At 37.5% G+C, this 19591-nt stretch overlaps 1 protein-coding gene across 2 annotated transcripts; it reads left to right on the forward strand.

Annotated features, from left to right (window-relative positions):
- The first annotated feature begins 6738 nt into the window (after positions 1–6738).
- Positions 6739–19341, forward strand: LOC133302071 (regulatory-associated protein of TOR 1-like). 2 transcript variants are annotated; one of them, XM_061501796.1, is made up of 23 exons: positions 6739–7244; positions 8750–8852; positions 9306–9388; positions 9475–9633; positions 10173–10289; positions 10416–10573; positions 11127–11281; positions 11406–11550; positions 11635–11713; positions 11889–11990; positions 12705–12788; positions 12866–12976; positions 13602–13955; positions 14056–14242; positions 14721–15308; positions 15463–15792; positions 15874–15988; positions 16369–16493; positions 16579–16724; positions 16857–16958; positions 17905–17990; positions 18262–18346; positions 18491–19341. In XM_061501796.1, the coding sequence occupies exons 1-23, from the start codon at positions 6921–6923 to the stop codon at positions 18827–18829; spliced, it is 4077 nt and encodes a 1358-aa protein (XP_061357780.1). In that variant the 5' UTR covers positions 6739–6920; the 3' UTR covers positions 18830–19341. The 2 variants fall into 2 exon arrangements, with proteins under 2 accessions (XP_061357780.1, XP_061357786.1); XM_061501802.1 differs by having other exon boundaries at positions 10173–10271.
- The last annotated feature ends 250 nt before the right edge of the window (positions 19342–19591 follow it).

The raw sequence follows: 19591 nt of genomic DNA on the forward strand, positions 1-19591 counted from the left end.
AACCCAGCTCATCTTGGTTTGCTCAAAATAGGTCCACTTTTGGAATGAATTGAACAATGATCAACCTAGGTTGGTCCATTTCGGTGTGACTTGGAGTAAGTTATATAAAGATGTCAAAACAGATAATTTAGCTCTCCTAGGTTGCCTCAAAGTAGGTTAAAATTGCCTACTTTTGGACTGAATTGGAAAAATGATCAACCTAGCTTAAGTTTTTAGGGTTTGTGGCTATTTTAGTTTGTCCATGGTACTCTAATTTGTATAAGTTATGGAGGGAATTGGTATGTGAACCTCCAAAGGATTTTTTTATCTGCAATAATATGATAATTTTTCTTTTCATAGATTTTGGATGTCATGTAGAGTAGGAAAATCTGTGGTGTGACAATTTCCTTTATAAGGATTCATTGAACAAATGTTGATGAATTTTATAAATGGTTATCCAAGTAGATGACTTATGGGGCATATTTAGAGATGACAACGGTAAGTTTATAATGATTTTCAGTGGGATTTGGACGTATGTTACATAAATTTGTAAAAATGGCAAATGCAGCTCATATGAGTTGGTTCAATTAGGTCAGGTTAGCCCACTTTTGGAATGAATTGAAAAATTATCAACCCAACTTAAGTTTTTGAGGTTTGTGGCTTTTCTAGTTTTTACTATGATACTCTAGTTAGTGTAAATTATAGAGAGGTTTAGTAGTTACCTCATTTGAACACTTTTATACGAACATTGTCCAAAGGATTTTTTATTTGCAATAATATGATCGATTTTTTTCATGGGTTTTGAATGTCATGTAGAGTAGAGAAATTTATGGTATAGTAGTTTCCTTCGTAAAGATTCAATAAACAAATGTTGGTGAATTTGATAAATTGGTCATCCAAGTAGATGACTTATCGGGGCATGTTTAGAATGATAATGGTGGATTTTTAATGCTCTCGGTGTGATTTGGACGTATGTTACTTACAGTTGTCAAAACGGTTAACCCAGCTCATCTAGGTTGGCTCGAAGTTCGTTAAGGTAGCCCACTTTTGAAATCAATTGAAAAAATATCAACTTATTTTTGGTTTGTGGTTATTTTAGTTTTGGCTATAATACTCTAGTTGATCTAAATGGGGCTTTTTGACCCTTATGCCCCTTAATTAATAATTAATTACCAAATTGCCCTGCATTCAAAACTATTTCGAAAATTTACCCTCCCCAACAAACATAACACCAATCTGCCCCTGTTTGACCGTTGACCACGAAGCCTACCCGGGTACACCATTACCTACCCGGGTAAATTTTGAAACTTTTTATCTACCCGAGTATGTAGGGGTGTACCCGGGTAGAGTTCTTGAATCTGGCAAAATGTTTGAATTATTTACCCGGGTAAGGAGCAGTGTACCCGGGTAAACATCGACGGTAGGGTTTTAAAATACCCCAGCAGCCCCATTTCGAAAACCCACAAAAGGGGTACCCGAGTAGAGCTGCTGGAGGAGTGTCATCTTGAGCGATTTCAGGCATAATCTTGCACTAATTCGTCTTGTTTGTGATCATCATTCGCGGACCTTGCAACCTCTCTGCCTTCTACCGATTGAAATCGATCAAAGGTGCATTTTTTTTCAGTTTTTTCAATTATGTTATGATTTCTGTTCTGATTCATTGTATTTTCGTTTATATCATTTGATTCTGTCCGAATTATTTTATCAATTTGTATGTCATACGCTTACCCTAACCCTAACCCTGAATCTAACCCTAACCCTAACCCTAACCCTAACCCTAACATGTATCTAATTTCTGATTTTGGTTATTTTTTCAGTTTAATAGTGTGACACAATGACCTCTCGACGCGTTTCAAAGCTGCAAGTGACCCATTCCGAGAGAAGAACCAAGAGTCGTCACGATGGGTCGTCATCCTCTCAGCCCCAGGCTGCTTCGAGTCAGGCTCCGGACTTGACGTTCGGATATTTGTTTGAGGATGACATTCCTTCACACGAGAAGTTCGTGAAGTTTTTCATGACCCAGAAGATCTGCGAACCGAAATCACTGGATTCGGCATTCTTCAACCTAGAGCGTTTTGACATTGTGCCGCTTCTTGAGCAGACACATTTACTTCACCTGGCGGAGATGCGGTGCCCATACTCGGAGGTTATGGTAAGAGCCTTCTACCAGAACCTTGGCTACTCGCAAGGCGAGCTGACTTCCCGTGTCTGCGGGATTGATATCATCATGACTGCTCCTATCTGGACGGAGCTACTGGGGTTCGATTTTGATGGTGTCACAGGAGCAGCACTATATGATGGAGACAACCATCATATATTTGGTGATTATAACCGGGAGACCATTGTTACAGAGACTAGGAGGGCAGACGCTGAGCCCGGTCATTTTGCTCATTATCCTGTTAGCAACTTGTCAGTTTCTGCTCGCATTCTTCATTATGTGGTGACACATATTATTTTCCAGCACCCGCATAATCACTCAAAGGTGCTGGAAGGGGACTTTGTCATCCTGTGGGCCCTCCTTCACAGTCAGCAGGTGAACTGGAGGCATTACATATGCATACTGATGTGGAAGGCAGCCAAGTCAAAGGTGCTGAATTGCCTTTTGCATTTCTGGTGCAGAAGATTCTGCATAGATTTGGAGTGCCTATGGCAACAGAGACCTTGAAGACCGCCAGAGGCTGGAATGCTATATTTGGTGAGAGGCTCCTGAAGCAGTGTGGGATCCTACCGAACAGAGCGGGTATCTGGACGTGGAAGAAGGCACCAGAACCACCTGAGATCCCATTCCACCACGATGCTGAGATGGAGGATGCACCTGCAGGTGATGTGTTGGTCTTTATGAGTTTATGCAATTTTGTGTTGTTTAATTTTTAATGTGGTATTGAAGTTTGTTTTTCATGGTTTATGATGTAGGCCTTGATGATGATGACGATGATGATGGCGTTGCTGAGGTTGATGTCAGACCGACACGTCCCACCCGCAGTCGGCGACCACCAGCTCCTCCTGAGGGTGGATGGACACTTGATCATGTCATGGCATCCTTATATGATCTGACTACTGACTTTAGAGGATATAGACAGAGCACGAGCAAGTGGCGAAACCAGATGGACACAAGGGTTGCACGGTTAGACACAAGGGTTTCGCGCTTGGAGGGTTTAATTGGCGAGGGTGCCAATACTCAGGAGTAGGAGGAGGAGGATGATGACAATGGGGATGACACACAATCGGATGAAGAGAATGGGGAGGACACGCCATCGGATTAGTGTGTCCATAGGGTTTCATATCATTGATTTAGTCTGATGTAATGTAGTCATTTTGGTACATTTAGGAACTTTACCTACATTGCATGGATGTTTTTGTACTGGATGTTCAAAATTTGAATGAATGAAATTTTCGTTTTGCGCACGTTCAGACTTGTTGGTTCTATGCATTAGTATGGGACCTTGCATTAATATTGTCATAATTAATTTGGAAATCAATTCAACCCAAAGTACTTTAATATTCATGTTCAACTTTCATTGGCGCACATCTTGATTACTGCATCCTATTTCTACGAAATCAATCCACCCCCAAGTCATACCGTATGTAGGTATTGCACAACAATTACCAAAATGCAACAAAAATTGCCAAAACAGCATCTGCAACTGGTCTACCCGGGTACCACGAACTGGTCTACCCGGGTAGGATGTACTCGGGTATATCATTTCGAGTTACCCGGGTAGACCAGTTGCAGATGCAGCAGCAGGTGCTGTTCAATCCATTTTGTTAGCATCTTGGTAATTGATGTGTAATACAATAACCTTAACTGACTCGGGGAAGGGGTAAATGGGTATGGTAGACATTCGGATTGCACAATACGGAACGAGTGACTCGCTAAACTTAACGGATAAATTTCAACAATACATTTCAACAACACAAGAATACAGTTCAACAATACATTTCAACAACACAATACATAACTAATACAAGATAAAGTTTAGGGTACAAGGAAACAAAACAATACGTAAAGTGATTGTCATTACAAAACAAAGTACTACACAAAAACAATACGTAATCATGCTTGTCTTAGTCTCAATGGACATGTACGAATGTTATGTCCAACTTGCTTGCAATGCTTACATCTGCTCTGACTGCTAGAGGGTTGAGACTCAACCCAATCCATCTCATTCTGAATCCTTGAAGACTTTGGTCTTCCTTTTGCACGTACCAACTGAGCATCCGGAATTACAGTAGGCCCAACAACGGATGGAATCAACAATTCATTGCCAATAGGAAACCAGTGTGCAGCATATACTTTAGCAATGGTTGGAATTTTGAAAACATGATCCACATAATCATAATGGTTTAGCATGGCTACCTTGCAAACTGCTAATACATGACTGCAGGGATACCTCCTTGCTGTAAACCTACCACACTGACATGTACGATTGATTAAGTCCACTCTCATGATGTCACCGACCTCGTGTGTAGATTGATTGTAGGCATCCTCAACCTCAAACAATAACAGCTCACTATCATATATCCTCACACGATAAGTGCCAGCCAATTCATCATTTTTTTGCAAAGCTGCCTCAACCTTCTTTGAAATTATCCAACCTTGTGAGATATCTTTTTCAATCCCTTCACGTCTCTTGACGAAATACTCAACGAGTCTACTGAATGTCATCTTGACCAATGCAGATATAGGCAGATTTCGTGCTCCACGAAGCACCTTATTCACACACTCAGATATGTTAGTTGTCATATGACCAAACCTACGTCCTGTCTCATCATACGACCTGCACCATTGCTCTTTCGGAATCGCATCCAACCATGAAGCAACTTCAGGATTGTTCTCGATAAATTCCTTGTACCTAATGTCGAAATTTATCTTTGAACATGTGTACCCTGCAAAAAACCATGACATATGCATTGGTTAGTGAATTTCATCAACGTTTTCTTCAAATGGTTGAAAATGTGAGTAATTATACCGTACATTACCTAATTTCATCAACGTTTTCTTCAATTCCACATTCCTAAAACGGGTATTGAAGTTGCTTCCGATGTGACGTAGACAAAATACATGATAAGCATATGGAGGCTGCCACCCTCCGTGGTCTTTCACCGCCCTTATGATGCTTCGATGACGATCGGATATTAGACAAATACCATGCCTATGTGTGACATGAAAACGTAAAAGGCTAAGAAACCAGGACCAATCATCCAACCTCTCACCTGGAGGAACAACAACAAAGTCAATAGGGATGAGCTCAGAAATTATTTACAGTATGAAGTGGCAAAGAAGGGTCACATGCTTTCACATACCCCAAAGCAAAATTATTTACTCACCTGGAGGAACAACAGCAAAGGCAATAGGGAGCAGAATTCTCTCCTTCAGTTCATTGCATGTAGTGCCCACTTTGATTTTCATCGTTTTTGTTTTTCCTTCAAATCGGACACCGTTCGGACCTTCAAAATGCCTCCCATTGTAGTAAATAACTATAGGAACCATGTTTGGACTTGAACTCATCTTTCACACAAAAATTAGATCTAGGTTTTGGGTTTGGAGGTTGGTTCGGATTTTTTAGCACAAAATGGGAGTGTGGAGATGTAATCTCAATGTCCCACCAAGATTCAGCTTTCTGAAATGATGAGATGAAATATGTGTGATGTTTCGGATTAGAGAGGGTAAGAGAGAAAGATTTGGGGTTTCAAAAACCCTATACCTCGCAACAATGGCCGAAACCCATACATATTGGGGTTTCTGGACGCGATTTACCCGGGTACACTGCTCCTTACCCGGGTAAATAATTCAAACATTTTCCCAGATTCAAGAACTCTACCCGGGTACACCCCTACATACTCGGGTATATAAAAAGTTTCAAAATTTACCCGGGTAAGTAATGGTGTACCCGGGTAGGCTTCGTGGTCAACGGTCAAACATGGGCAGATTGGTGTTATGTTTGTTGGGGAGGGTAAATTTTCGAAATAGTTTTGAATGAGGGGCAATTTGGTAATTAATTATTAATTAAGGGGCATAAGGGTCAAAAAGCCTCTAAATGGTGTTGAAGATTTTCATATATATACATATATATATATATATATATTTGGTAACATTCATATTTTTAGTTAATGTATGCTTTTGAGAATATAAAAAAAAAACTATTGAATTATATATGCAAATATATTATTTTTAAATTAAATTTATATAGATTGTCAAGTTATATAAAAATAATGATACATAAATAAAGTGAAAAACTAACCAATAACTGAGACTGTTACACTAACTTTGCATCTAATTAAACTTATAATTTTTATAAATATTTCAAAAAAAACTCACAAACAGAAGTGAATGATTCATTGTATGTCACAATGGTAAGGATTAAGAAGATCAACTAAAAAGACTTTTGGAAAAAAAATTTGGTAAGCAAAGACTTTTGAAAATTTTAACATAAAAAACCTTCAAAATTGAAAATAAAATAATGATGAAGAAGAAAAAAAGTAGAAGACGACAACGTAAATAATAATAAATCAAGAAGAGATGGCCCGAAAAAAAAAAAAAAAGGAAAGAAAAGGCTAAGCTATCTCCAATTCTCCAAAAATTGGGAATTTTATTTTAATTTGATTCTTCTGCCAAAAAGAGAAATTGAAATTTTATTAGTATTATTATTTTTCTCGCTCTTTTTTTTCTTTTCTTTTCTTTTTTTTAATTTTCTTCTTTTCGCTTAACAAAATCACAATTTCGTATCTCGCGTATTTCCGTTTCCCTTCAAGGAGAGACAGTGTTCTGCCGCCACTGTTCTATGCGCCCCCATCATCATCATCACCACCACCATCATCATCACCACCATCTTCATCATCTTCATATTCTTCAACCTAAAAAATCTAGGGTTTAATCATCCCAATCTCCACCAAAAACCCTTCCCTATTCGCTGAATGATCGCTGAGGGTTTCCGATTTGGATGGCATTGGGAGATTTAATGGCATCGCGCTTTTCCCAATCCACCGTTCTCGTCGTTTCCAACCACGACGATTCCACTGCATCTTCCTCCTCCACCATCACCGCCGTCAATGAAGACGGCGGCGATTTCGTTTCCGTTCCCCACCGACGGGACTCCGAAGCTGCCATCGCCAGCAGCAGTTACGGCGGTAATGCCGCCACCAGCATGGCGTATCTGCCGCAGACGCAAGTCCTCTGCGAGCTCCGCCATGACGCCTTCGAAGCCCCCGTCGCCGCCGGCCCCTCCGACAGTGGCTTGGTCTCGAAATGGAGACCCAAGGATAGGGTAAGCTCGCTTTGTTCAATCACCGTGTTTTGTTCTGCTCGTGGAAAATGTAAGGTGGTTGAGAATGGGGTTTTTGATACGGTTTGTGTTATCTGCATTTTGCTGTGACTGTGATGAATTGAGTGAAAACTAGTGTGATTCTTCTTCAAATTTGGGAACTTTTATTTTCTATTTAGAAGAAAGGCCATTTAGGTCACTGTAGTCGTGGATGCCTTTTTTTTTTTTGTGTATGAATAATATCATAACGTACTTGTTATGGATGTAATATATGACCTGTTAAACATGAAATTTTATCATAGAAGGGTTTGGATCCACTAAAGTTTGAAGAGTAAAGTGCCTCAGTGTTAACGGTTAATGAGAAAATCAGGAGAATGAGTTCTGTCATATATTTTATAGAACATAATTTTAAACCATTGGACTTTTTTTATGTATAGTTATCAACTCCTCACTTTACTCTTTAGAATGTACTTCAACATTTTAGAGGATCTCAAATTCAGTCAATCCAAGAAGTAATAATAATAATAATAAACATGACATGTGCTTCACTCTTTTATTAATTCTGAACTTAGTATTTCTGGAAGTCCTATTTGACTAAAGGACTGGCTGGAAAATGGATAAATTATCCTGGAATTGCTTGACTAAAGTAGTGATTTCTGAACTAAGGGAGGGAAAATATTGTTTACGCTTTCTTCTTTAGGATAATAGGCCTTTGTAAATCCTGGTAGCTCCTATCTGGAAGTTGCGTGTTCACATGAATGGGTGGTTGCTAGTTTCTTACATTGGTCATATGGTTGAAACTGGTTGACAGAGGCAGCCTCTGGTCCAGAGGTTTTTTGTGTTTGCAGTTTTCTATTGCCAATGACCTTTATTCGTTTTGGTATTCTTCCTTTATTTACAACTATTTCAATTTCTTTTTTGTGAAAATAAATTTAGGCTTCTTCAACATAAGCAGCTGATTATGTGGTGAAGTGAAATAGTGCATGTTCTAAAGGCATGGTTAATGTCTTCCTTTTTATGCTAATGGAAGTGACTTATGAAGGAAGAAGAAAATTGTTCTCTTCAATAAAATGTCAAATTTCTTGCTGCATTTGAGATAACTTAACATAGAAAAATGTGAAACGTGCTAAACCACTGGTGGCTTTTATGATGAAGATGACTAGTATGATTGTTTTCAGTCCTACAGATGAAACCTGGTTAATTTTTCTATTAACTTCTCTACTATTGGTCCTTTTTGGGGGGCGTAGCTCAAATCATCTGAGATAAATTTCTCCTTCATTTATAGATTAGTGTAATAGTCTACCTTTACAAAGGGAGTGTTTTGGTCTTGTTTTATCCTTTAAAGTTATACTGGCATTTCACATTTTTTCCTAATTTTAGTAAATTTACATTCAAGGGGTCTGTTGTTTTCCTCTAAAATGTTCTAATCAATGCTTCTGAAAGATGCTTTTATATTCTACTTTCGATAAGAAGTATGCTCTGATTTAACTTCTAATTTTGTGGCGCAGATGAAGACTGGATGTGTAGCTCTAGTATTATGTTTAAACATTAGTGTCGATCCACCAGATGTCATAAAGATTTCACCTTGTGCAAGAATGGAGTGCTGGATAGGTCTCTTGTTACCTTTCTGATCTCATTTGTTTTTAAAATTTTGTTTTCTGTGGTTTGTAATAAGTTACTTCATAGCTTTTAATAATAGTATGTGCTTGTATTTTTGTCCTTAAATTGTTTAGTTGTTTCTACAAGTTCCAATTGTTGATCAATCCAAACCAATTGTGTTTACATTTTTTGTCAGTAAAGCATGTAACTATGTGCTGCTTTGCACTTATTTCCTATTGCTGGACTTTCTAATTTATACTTTTACTTGTCTTATCCAACTATTTGTTCAGTCATTTCACTTTTTGACTCCCTAACTAATTATTTCGATTTAGTTGCAGCTTTCTTAATGAGAAATGTAGATAAATTGCTTCTGTTGAACCTTTATGATATATCAAAATTCTGGATGCTTACAACTGTGGTTATTGCAAAAGCAACTTTTTATGCTTACCTTTCTGATTGCTGCAGATCCTTTTTCTATGGTACCTCAAAAGGCATTGGAGTCAATTGGAAAAACTTTGAGCAGTCAGTATGAAAGATGGCAACCAAAGGTGGGGATGTTTTGCTAGCTAATTTCATCCTCATATTACCTTTTGAAATTGATTTTTAGTTAACGTTGTTGTGGCCATGATTACAGGCCCGCTATAAGCCTCAACTTGATCCAACAGTGGATGAGGTTAAGAAGCTTTGTACTACATGTCGTAAATATGCAAAGTCGGAAAGAGTTCTATTTCACTACAATGGGCATGGTGTGCCAAAGCCAACTGCTAATGGTGAAATTTGGGTCTTCAATAAGGTCATTTTCACCCTTTATAGTTCTTAAAGTGATATGTTTATTTGATAAATCAAATGTCACTGTTTCTTAGTGGCATTATGGACCAGTAGACAGAGATGATGCTACATATATGGGCTTCTATATATACATTTGTTCTCACCTCTCCAAAAGATGAAAATGGGAGGATGGAAAATAAGGAGTGATCATGAAAGTAGGAGAAATCTTAGGAAAGAGGGAAAATGATGAAACTGAATTATGAGACGGAAATGGGTGAGAAAGCAATTTTAGTCCATGCAAGATGAAAAATGAATATAATGTATTTTAATTATTGTACTTGTTATGCCTTTTATGCGGGAAAATGAAAATGCTCCTAATTTTACTATTACTATAAACCTTAGTTGAATCTAAATTTTTATTTATCAGAGAATCCTGATTAGCTTAACTCTGTGACTGCTAGAACATGAATTCCGAAATAAGCAAAATGTCCTTAGTTACTATATCATAATGAAGAAAGAACTTCACGATGTCCATATTCTCATTCTTCATCTTCTTATATTCAGAGTTATACGCAGTATATCCCCTTACCAATTAGTGACCTTGATTCCTGGCTGAAGACCCCATCAATTTATGTTTTTGATTGCTCTGCGGCTGGGATGATTGTGAATTCCTTTATTGAGGTATTCTTTATGTCAAAATCTTGTTCATTTATTACTACATTAAGGAAACTGCAAGTATATGGGTACTGATTTTGTCATTTTGTAATTTGGACTTCCAAATTTGTTGCTGGACTTGTTATTGATAAGCTTCATGAATGGAGTGCTTCTAACTCCTCTGGTTCCACAAGGGATTGCATTCTGCTTGCAGCATGTGAAGCACATGAGACTTTGCCTCAGAGTGCAGAATTCCCAGCTGATGTGTTTACATCTTGCCTTACAACACCTATAAAGATGGCATTGCGATGGTGAAGCTTCTCCCATTAGTTCCTGCTTAGTTTATCCTGTTTAGAATGATTCATATGTTAAATATTCAGTAAGATTTAGTGTACCTTATTTATTTATTTACGTTTAAAATATAATAGTACATTATGCATGGACTTTTAAATAATTTATGCTTTTGTAATGCGAGTCATATTAGTTTACCCAATCTTTTGGGTTTGTACGTTTTCCAGATTGAACCCTTAGTTAGCATTATGGTTCTATACTTCATTAATTTTAGTGGCATTTTTTATTGTATGATTTGATCCCTGACGGTATTTTTGTTTGTGAACTGGTCCTTTTATTTTTAGTGTAACTTATTGCAGCCGGAGTTTATGTTAACTGCGGTAGTGATGATAGAAAAAGACCAGCGTAATAATGATGGATTTCACTATGAAGTTGATTTTATGTTTGACACCTGCTCGTTTGTGTTATTGACTGTCTTAATTTCCTCTAATTCCTGAACATTTTAATTGGTGATTAGTGTACATTTCATAGCAAAATGGCTATTAATTTTTTTGCGATGTAATTTGTCTCTAGGTTTTGCACTCGTTCATTACTTCGCGAGACACTTGATTATTCACTTATAGACAAGATCCCTGGCCGTCCAAATGACCGAAAGACACTTCTAGGTGAATTGAATTGGATCTTTACAGCAGTAACCGACACAATTGCCTGGAATGTTCTTCCTCATGGTAGGTCTCAACCCTCCCTATCCTCGCCATTGCACTTACAAAATTGCATGGTGTGTTTTTTAACCTAGTTATTTAGCAAGCAATTTTAGTTGGTATCTTGTACCTCATTGGTTTTGTCCCACAGATCTTTTTCAGAGACTGTTTAGACAGGATTTGCTTGTTGCAAGTCTGTTTCGGAATTTTCTACTTGCTGAGCGAATTATGAGATCTGCAAATTGTTCTCCTGTCTCTCACCCAACGTTACCACCAACACATCAGCATCATATGTGGTATTTTTGGTGACTTTTGTTATGATATTGTAACTTGTGTTGACAAACTTTATCATCAGTTTGTATTTTTTATCCACACTGCAGGGATGCATGGGACATGGCTGCTGAGCTCTGCCTCTCTCAACTTCCCTCATTAGTTGAGGATCCTAATGCAGAATTTCAGGTATCTGGATGTATTTGCTATACCTCTGATGTAAAGTTTTTTTCTGAAATTGAATATTAGATTAAAATAAAAATTTGGCTTGGTTATAATGTTTTGACAAGGAATAAATGTAATACTAAAGATTATTAATAAGTTTCGAGCTTACCTGGTAAAGTTTATCATTGTTCTCTTTCAGCCTAGTACGTTTTTCACTGAGCAGTTAACAGCATTTGAGGTATGGCTTGACCATGGTTCTGAACACAAGAAACCACCAGAGCAGCTGCCTATAGTTCTTCAGGTGCGGCACATGTCTTGGTCTTTGTTACCTTCGGAACCATTGTGTTGGTTCCTAATTCCCTTTGTTATGTAGGTTACATATTTTTGCCAAATCAGCTGGCAGGCCCTGTTCCTTAATTAGGTTTTGGTGGGTAAAATGAAATTGGGTTTTTGTTTTTCTTGGTTAAAATATTTTCAATTTGGTTAATGATCATTATCATCCTTTGATGGAAATTTGAAAAAATATGTATTTGTTATGAGCCTGTACTGTTTTAGCAATATGTCTGGATCCTGAAGCAGTAATGCCAGGGACTTTTTCTGGGTTGTTCATTCAGCCAACAGAGATGCTATTGGAAGCTTATGTGAATAGCAGTAAAATGCTTCTTCTCAAAGTGCTTTGCGGTCAATCTTTGTCTCAATTTTTTATTAATTGCAGGGACTTTCTTGCAAGTTGTTTAACTCGACAATTATTATGTTTTATCTTTATTCTATCTCGGTTCAGTAATAATACTCTTATATGTATGCTGAGAAACTGTGTTGCTTTTGCTACGGTTATACTATCTGAAGCAAAATCTGATTTACAAACTGATTTTCATCCTTTTTGTTTGTCCACTCTTTACTCTCACACTTAGTTCTTCCTTTTTCAGAATATGTTTATTTTATGCTTGTGGGAAAATTGTTTGGCATTTGTTAATGTATTTGCATGTATTGATAAGTAGCTCGGTTCCTATTTCAGGTTTTACTAAGTCAATGCCATCGATTTCGGGCTTTAGTACTCCTTGGAAGGTTCCTTGATATGGGGCCATGGGCTGTAGATCTGGTAATTTTTCTCTCTATTTGTGGACTTTTGTTGCAGTTGATTTACCTATTTTATGAAACCAAGTTTCTTGTTTGTAGGCATTATCTGTTGGAATATTTCCTTATGTTCTAAAACTGCTACAAACAACAACACCAGAACTACGTCAGATTCTTGTATTCATATGGACAAAGATTCTTGCACTTGACAAGGTACTTTTGGAGGAGTTTAATTTTCATCTTTAAGAAATTGTCAATTCTTTAATGTGTCTCAGAAAACAAGAACTTGGTGTGTGTATACACGTTCAGCAGACATGAGTTTTTCTTAATATATAAATCATGTTGAAATTATGACTTTAACAGTTTAGGCTGCTTGTACTGTAGTTATTACTATAGATAAACTCGTGTTATATGTGGTGCTTGACAAGAAGAGAAAAGTAGACAGATAAATTAGATAAGGGAAAGAAAGAGAGAAAGGAACATTTGGGGCCTATATGCAGTTGATAATTTATTCAATACCCTATTAAAAAATCTTTATGTAGGCAGACCTATTATTCCTTTTTTTATGGATAGGAAACATTTATTTGAGATTGCTCATTTTATTAGTAGAATTACTAATTAATAAATGCTAACTGTGTGATGAAATCCAGAATCTGGTCATTAGTGCCTTCTTATACAGTAGAATTATTAACTTAATAATTAGGAATATTACAAAGCTTCCTATTTTGCCCTCTTATGTGTATCCCTTTTATATTTTCTATTACAATTCGGTGTTGAAGTTCTACTTGTTGCATGTCTACTGTGTCTTGCAATGATGATGTTTTGTTGCTGGTTGCAGTCATGTCAGGTTGATCTTGTGAAGGATGGAGGTCATATCTATTTTATTAAGTTTCTTGATAGCATGGAAGCATATCCAGAGCAGCGTGCAATGGCTGCTTTTGTTCTGGCTGTGATTGTGGATGGTCATAGACGAGGTCAAGAAGCTTGTATTGAAGCTGGTTTGATCGATGTCTGCTTAAAGCACCTTCAGAGTTCATCTCCTAATGATTCACAAACTGAACCCCTTTTCCTTCAGTGGCTTTGCCTGTGTCTGGGGAAATTGTGGGAAGACTTCGCAGAGGCGCAAACAATTGGTTTGCAGAAAGATGCTACTTCTATATATGCTCCTCTACTGTCTGAACCCCAGCCAGAGGTTTACTGCCCTACTTGTTGGCGCTATTTCTAGTTACGAGATGATTACCCTTTTGGTATATTAATTAAATAATTGAGTCATCTAATTTGTTGTTTCTCAGGTTAGGGCATCTGCTGTTTTTGCACTGGGTACCCTTCTCGATGTGGGATTTGATTCTTGTAGAGTTGTTGGAGGAGATGAAGAATGTGATGATGATGACAAGTATAGGGCTGAAGTTAGTATAGTTAAGAGTCTATTGAGTGTTGCTTCAGATGGGAGTCCATTGGTGAGGGCAGAGGTAGCAGTGGGTAGGTGATTAAGTATCTGAATTTATATTTTTTTGAGTGTTTATTGTGAAAAGATTTTATGTTCGTATGATTAATATAAAACAGAAAGTACTGAGATTGGTGGTTAATTGGTTTTTTATTGATTTTTAATCTGCAAATTCTTAATCATCTGCGAACAAGTTCCTAATTGCTAGTTGTTTCTGAAGTTAGAGAAAGGAAAAAAAAAACCCTTTAAATGAATTAATTGTTAGAAGTGAATAAAAAAGAAAACTGCAACGAGATAAATGGCTTTACTTGCACTTATTGTTATTATTGTTTTGTTTCTGATTGTTTTCTCTAATTTGTTAATGATGACTGCTAATTCTTATTCTAGATGGTTGGCTTGTACATCTGTCTAAGATAACTTAATGTAGTCTTTATAGTATGGAAGGACTGGTATACTTTAGGAATGGTTGGATGTAAGATATCTTACTGACATAGGTTTCCTTTCAACTGTCAGCTCTAGCACGCTTTGCTTTTGGCCACAACAAGCACCTGAAATCTATTGCTGCTGCATATTGGAAGCCTCAGACTAATTCTTTGCTAAATTCCTTACCTTCGTTGACTAATATAAAAGGTTCAGGTGGTGGATACCCTAACCAGAACCAACACATGCCTCATGGAAATATTGTTTCACCTCAAATTGGTCCCCTCAGGGTTGGAAATGATAATTCTTCAGTGGTTCGAGATGGGCGGGTCTCTTCTAGCAGTCCTCTCACTAGTTCTGGAATCATGCATGGGTCCCCGTTGTCTGATGATTCATCTCATCATTCTGATTCAGGAATACTGAATGATGGTTTCAGCAATGGGGTGATTAACCACAGTGGGCCAAAGCCCTTGGACAATGCATTGTATTCACAATGTGTACTTGCTATGTGTACTTTAGCAAAAGATCCATCTCCGCGCATTGCAAACCTTGGTCGCCGGGTACTGTCCATAATAGGTATTGAACAAGTAGTAGCAAAACCCTTAAAGCCAACTGCTGTCCGAACTGTTGAAGCCACAGCTGGATTGGTTCGCTCATCTTCTTGGCTTGATATGAATGGAGGTAAATCCCCTTTTCCATTTTATTTAATGCTTAATCTCATGGGATAATTTCCAATGCAGTTTAAGTTTATCTCTTTGCATCAAATTTTATTTTTGTGATAATTCCCACTGCTATGCTATGGCTTTTCTGTTAATATTGTATGCTTCTCTGGCAGGTCACTTGCCTCTGACCTTCAGAACTCCTCCAGTCAGCCCTCCTCGCCCAAATTACTTAACTGGAATTCGTAGAGTATGTTCATTGGAATTTAGGCCCCACCTGATGAATTCTCCGGACTCAGGATTAGCTGATCCACTTTTAGGTTCTAGTGGAGCTTCTGGGACTTCAGATCGCAGTTTTCTTCCACAATCAACTATATATCATTGGAGTTGTGGGCACTTTTCCAAACCACTTTTGACTGCTGCAGATGATAGTGAAGAGGTATTAGCCAGAAGAGAAGAAAGGGAAAAATTTGCATTGGAGCACATAGCAAAATGCCAGCACTCTGGTTCGTATTTCATTTTTTATTCAATTAAGCAAGTTCTTTACAGATGTTTGGTTGAGAACTTATGCCATTTTATTCCGTCAGCTGTTAGCAGGCTAACAAATCCAATTGCTAAATGGGACACTAAGGGTACACAAACAGCGTTGCTGCATCCTTTCTCTCCTATAGTGATAGCTGCTGATGAGAATGAACGTATCAGGTATGCTAAGCTCATCAATGCCATTATTAGTTAAGTGGAGACTGTTAGGCTTTAGACAAAGAGTATGGTGGAGCTTTTGTGTGTAGAAAATTTTAGGACAATTAATTTACAGGCCTGAAGGCCGACTGTGGAAAATTGGTAAGAGTCATAAATATTTACATCTTGTTCAACTTCAGGATTGTTAGAACTCAGGAAGATTGAATGGCATTTATCAGATATGGAGACTTAGGAAATTAAACATAATTTTTAGACGGTAGGAATTCTGTGTTTTGACTAGTTAGAATTATTTTTCTGCTCTTGATGAATTTCGTTGCTTTTAGACTTTGTATTGCTTCATTTTGATTTTTGTTGTTGGCTAATGTTCATTCGGTTTTCCACAGGATATGGAACCACGAAGAGGCAACACTTCTCAACAGTTTTGACAATCATGATTTTCCTGACAAAGGAATTTCTAAGCTCTGCCTAGTGAATGAGCTTGATGATAGCTTGCTTCTTGCTGCTTCATGTAATTTTCTCTACCGTTTATTATTATGCCTTCTATTCTCAAATTATTGTCAGAATATTAAATTTTTGGGAATCTTATGATGCAGCTGATGGAAACATTCGAATTTGGAAAGATTATACTCTGAAGGGTAAACAGAAGCTAGTCACTGCATTCTCTTCAATTCATGGTCATAAACCTGGTGTGAGGAGTCTGAATGCAGTTGTTGATTGGCAACAGCAATGTGGTTATCTGGTATATGATTCTTTGATTCTATATGGCATTTTGGGATATCCTTCTCTGAAACCTCTAAATCTTCCCCCATATTGTGATGTTAATGATTTTTTTTTTCCATGTTGTTTCTTGTTACATTAATACATTTGCCAGTATGCATCGGGTGAGATATCTTCTATTATGCTATGGGATCTTGATAAAGAGCAGCTTGTTAATCCTATACCTTCATCATCAGACTGCAGTATCTCAGCTTTGGTAAGCCTCATCTATGCGTGTAGTTTGACTTGGTAACTATTATGTTTGCTCAAATTATTTTGGCTTGGAGCTAAGACGAGGTTATACTTAAAAAAATGGACGAAGTTTGATTCTGGAGACATTTGGCTTAAAATTTTTTATTAGGTTCTACATGCCAAAAGGGGGGGAACTCATGACCTTTCATGGTTCGAATCCAGGAAATAGTCTCTTTGCAATTTTGCAAGGGTAAGGCTGCGTACAAGAATTACCTCCACTCCACACTCGCTAGTTGGGTTTAACGGAGAGTGGTTTTAGGTTCTACATGCCAGTTACATTAAGAGGTCTTAACGAATGAATTCATTAGTTTTTGTCTTCTTTTTTTTGGTAATAATGACCCGATATCTGTACTGTTACTTAGAAAAATCTTTTTTTCCTCGTAATTTTTTTTTTTTACTTGAGTTCCTTCAATTACCTGGTTGTGTTTGAACTTGAAGACTTAAACCACCATATTTGATTTACCTTTTCTAAAATTCAATTAATTTGCCTATCTCTGTTGGTGTAGTTTGCCCTTGCCATTTCTGGGTATTATGAGTGAATGTTACCTTTTCATACTGACCTTCAATTCCTCTTTAACTGTCTGAAAGATTGAGGAGTGGGTTTGATGATATGGTTTATGATTTTCTTCAAAGAACTAAGAAACTTTGATCTCATTGCGGTATGCTCTCAGATAATTTATATTTTTCATTTTCTAATTGTTTAAATCCTTGGAAGGGGCTAAGGAAGATATCTGAGCCGAATGCTCATACAACTCTTGGGTTGCACGGTTGTGCACTATTATATCTTTGAACAGTTAATCTGCTTTCGTTGTTATTTTATTCAAAGTGTAACCAGATGATGCATATATACATACGAATTTCTATAAACAAATTTGTTCCTTTGATTTATGTTAGTATATCTCGTGTTTCAGGCTGCATCTCAAGTTCATGGGGGACAATTTGCAGCTGGTTTTATAGATGGTTCTGTCAGAGTTTATGATGTTAGAACACCTGAAATGTAAGCACCTCAGATGAATTATGGTTATTGGTTCTTCTTAGTTGATGAAATTGAATTGAGCAACATTTTTATTTGTCAGCTCCTATAAGATATTACGCTTTTGTCTTCGTTACCTGCATGTATCTAAATATAAATTCTGACTTGAACTATCTTCTTTAAACTAGTATCTTAAATTTTATCTGAAGTATAAACCTTTTTTAAGGTTAAATTAGAAGCTTTTCTCTCAAGCTTCAATATCTCTGTAATGACTAATGACAATGATGCTTCTTAGGCTTGTCTGTGGATTACGACCACACACACAGAGAGTAGAAAAAGTTGTGGGGATTGGCTTTCAACCTGGATTAGACCCAGGAAAGGTAATAAGAGCATCTTGCTAGTGTCAGTAATTTTTTTCAATGACCTGTACGTACATGTCTGTAGATCCTGGTAGGCATTCAGTGACTATGATCTATGAATTTGATTTGAAATGAATGATGAAATTATGTCACGTTTTCTGTCAGATTGTTAGTGCTTCTCAGGCTGGGGATATCCAATTTCTTGATATAAGAAATCACAGCAGCCCCTATCTCACTATTGAAGCTCACAGGGGCTCACTCACCGCACTAGCTGTACATAGACACGCTCCAATTATTGCCAGTGGTTCAGCCAAACAACTCATTAAAGTTTTTAGCCTGGAGGGTGATCAACTAGGCACCATTCGTTACTATCCTACCCTAATGGCCCAGAAAATTGGTTCCGTAAGCTGCCTCAGTTTCCACCCATACGAAGTATTACTTGCTGCTGGTGCTGCAGATGCTTGTGTCAGTATCTATGCTGATGACAACACCCAAGCAAGATGAATCCATATTTTTCTCTTTGATGATTTCATCGGTTGTCTCCTGCTCTGAAGACTGCATCAAACATCGCTCAGGTGTGCCTCGCATATTTCTTGCAGTTGGATAATCCTGTGGTGATGCTTTAATCCCTCTCCGCTGTGAATACATCTGAAAATATTGGTAGGGGTACATTCCGCTGATAGTGTATGCAAGATATTCATTAGCCTCCATGGTAGAGGGTTGCACTAAACAGGTAGAGAATCGTGCATATTGTTTGGAGGCTTCGGCAAATAATGTCATCTTTCGTAAATGTGTGTAAATATTATTTTATCCATAATTATTTTTCATTCCCGTTTTGCGTGTTGTTATTTTCCACCCTTTCTTGATTTGTAAATTTTTTAGCCGAATACATAAGCTAGTTTGCTGATAGATGTGGGGTGATAGACTCCTATAAAATGGGGCTCGTTCACCCCGTGATTGTAATGTCTGTTGAATTGGCGGACCCTTGTTTTAACCAACATGTAATTAAATTCAAGTTTGTGTATGTGTGCTATTTCTTCTTTGTCTCTAGGGTGGACAATTTATCAAGCTGAAGACACGGTGTAGTTTCTTTTGTAGCACAGGATGTCTTGTTTCCAACATACATGTTGTCTAAGGCCACAACTGAATAATTTAAATTCAAATATTGCTTTTGGTGCGCAGACCTTTCTGAATGGAGGTGGTAAGCGTGAAATTTTCACGTTATACGATCACGTTATGGCTTGTTTATTTTCTCCAAAAGTTGGT

The sequence above is a fragment of the Gastrolobium bilobum genome, unplaced genomic scaffold (assembly GCF_033153095.1).
Source record: "Gastrolobium bilobum isolate Gb01-03AN ecotype WA unplaced genomic scaffold, APGP_CSIRO_Gbil_v1 utg36412, whole genome shotgun sequence".
Taxonomy (NCBI): domain Eukaryota; kingdom Viridiplantae; phylum Streptophyta; class Magnoliopsida; order Fabales; family Fabaceae; genus Gastrolobium; species Gastrolobium bilobum.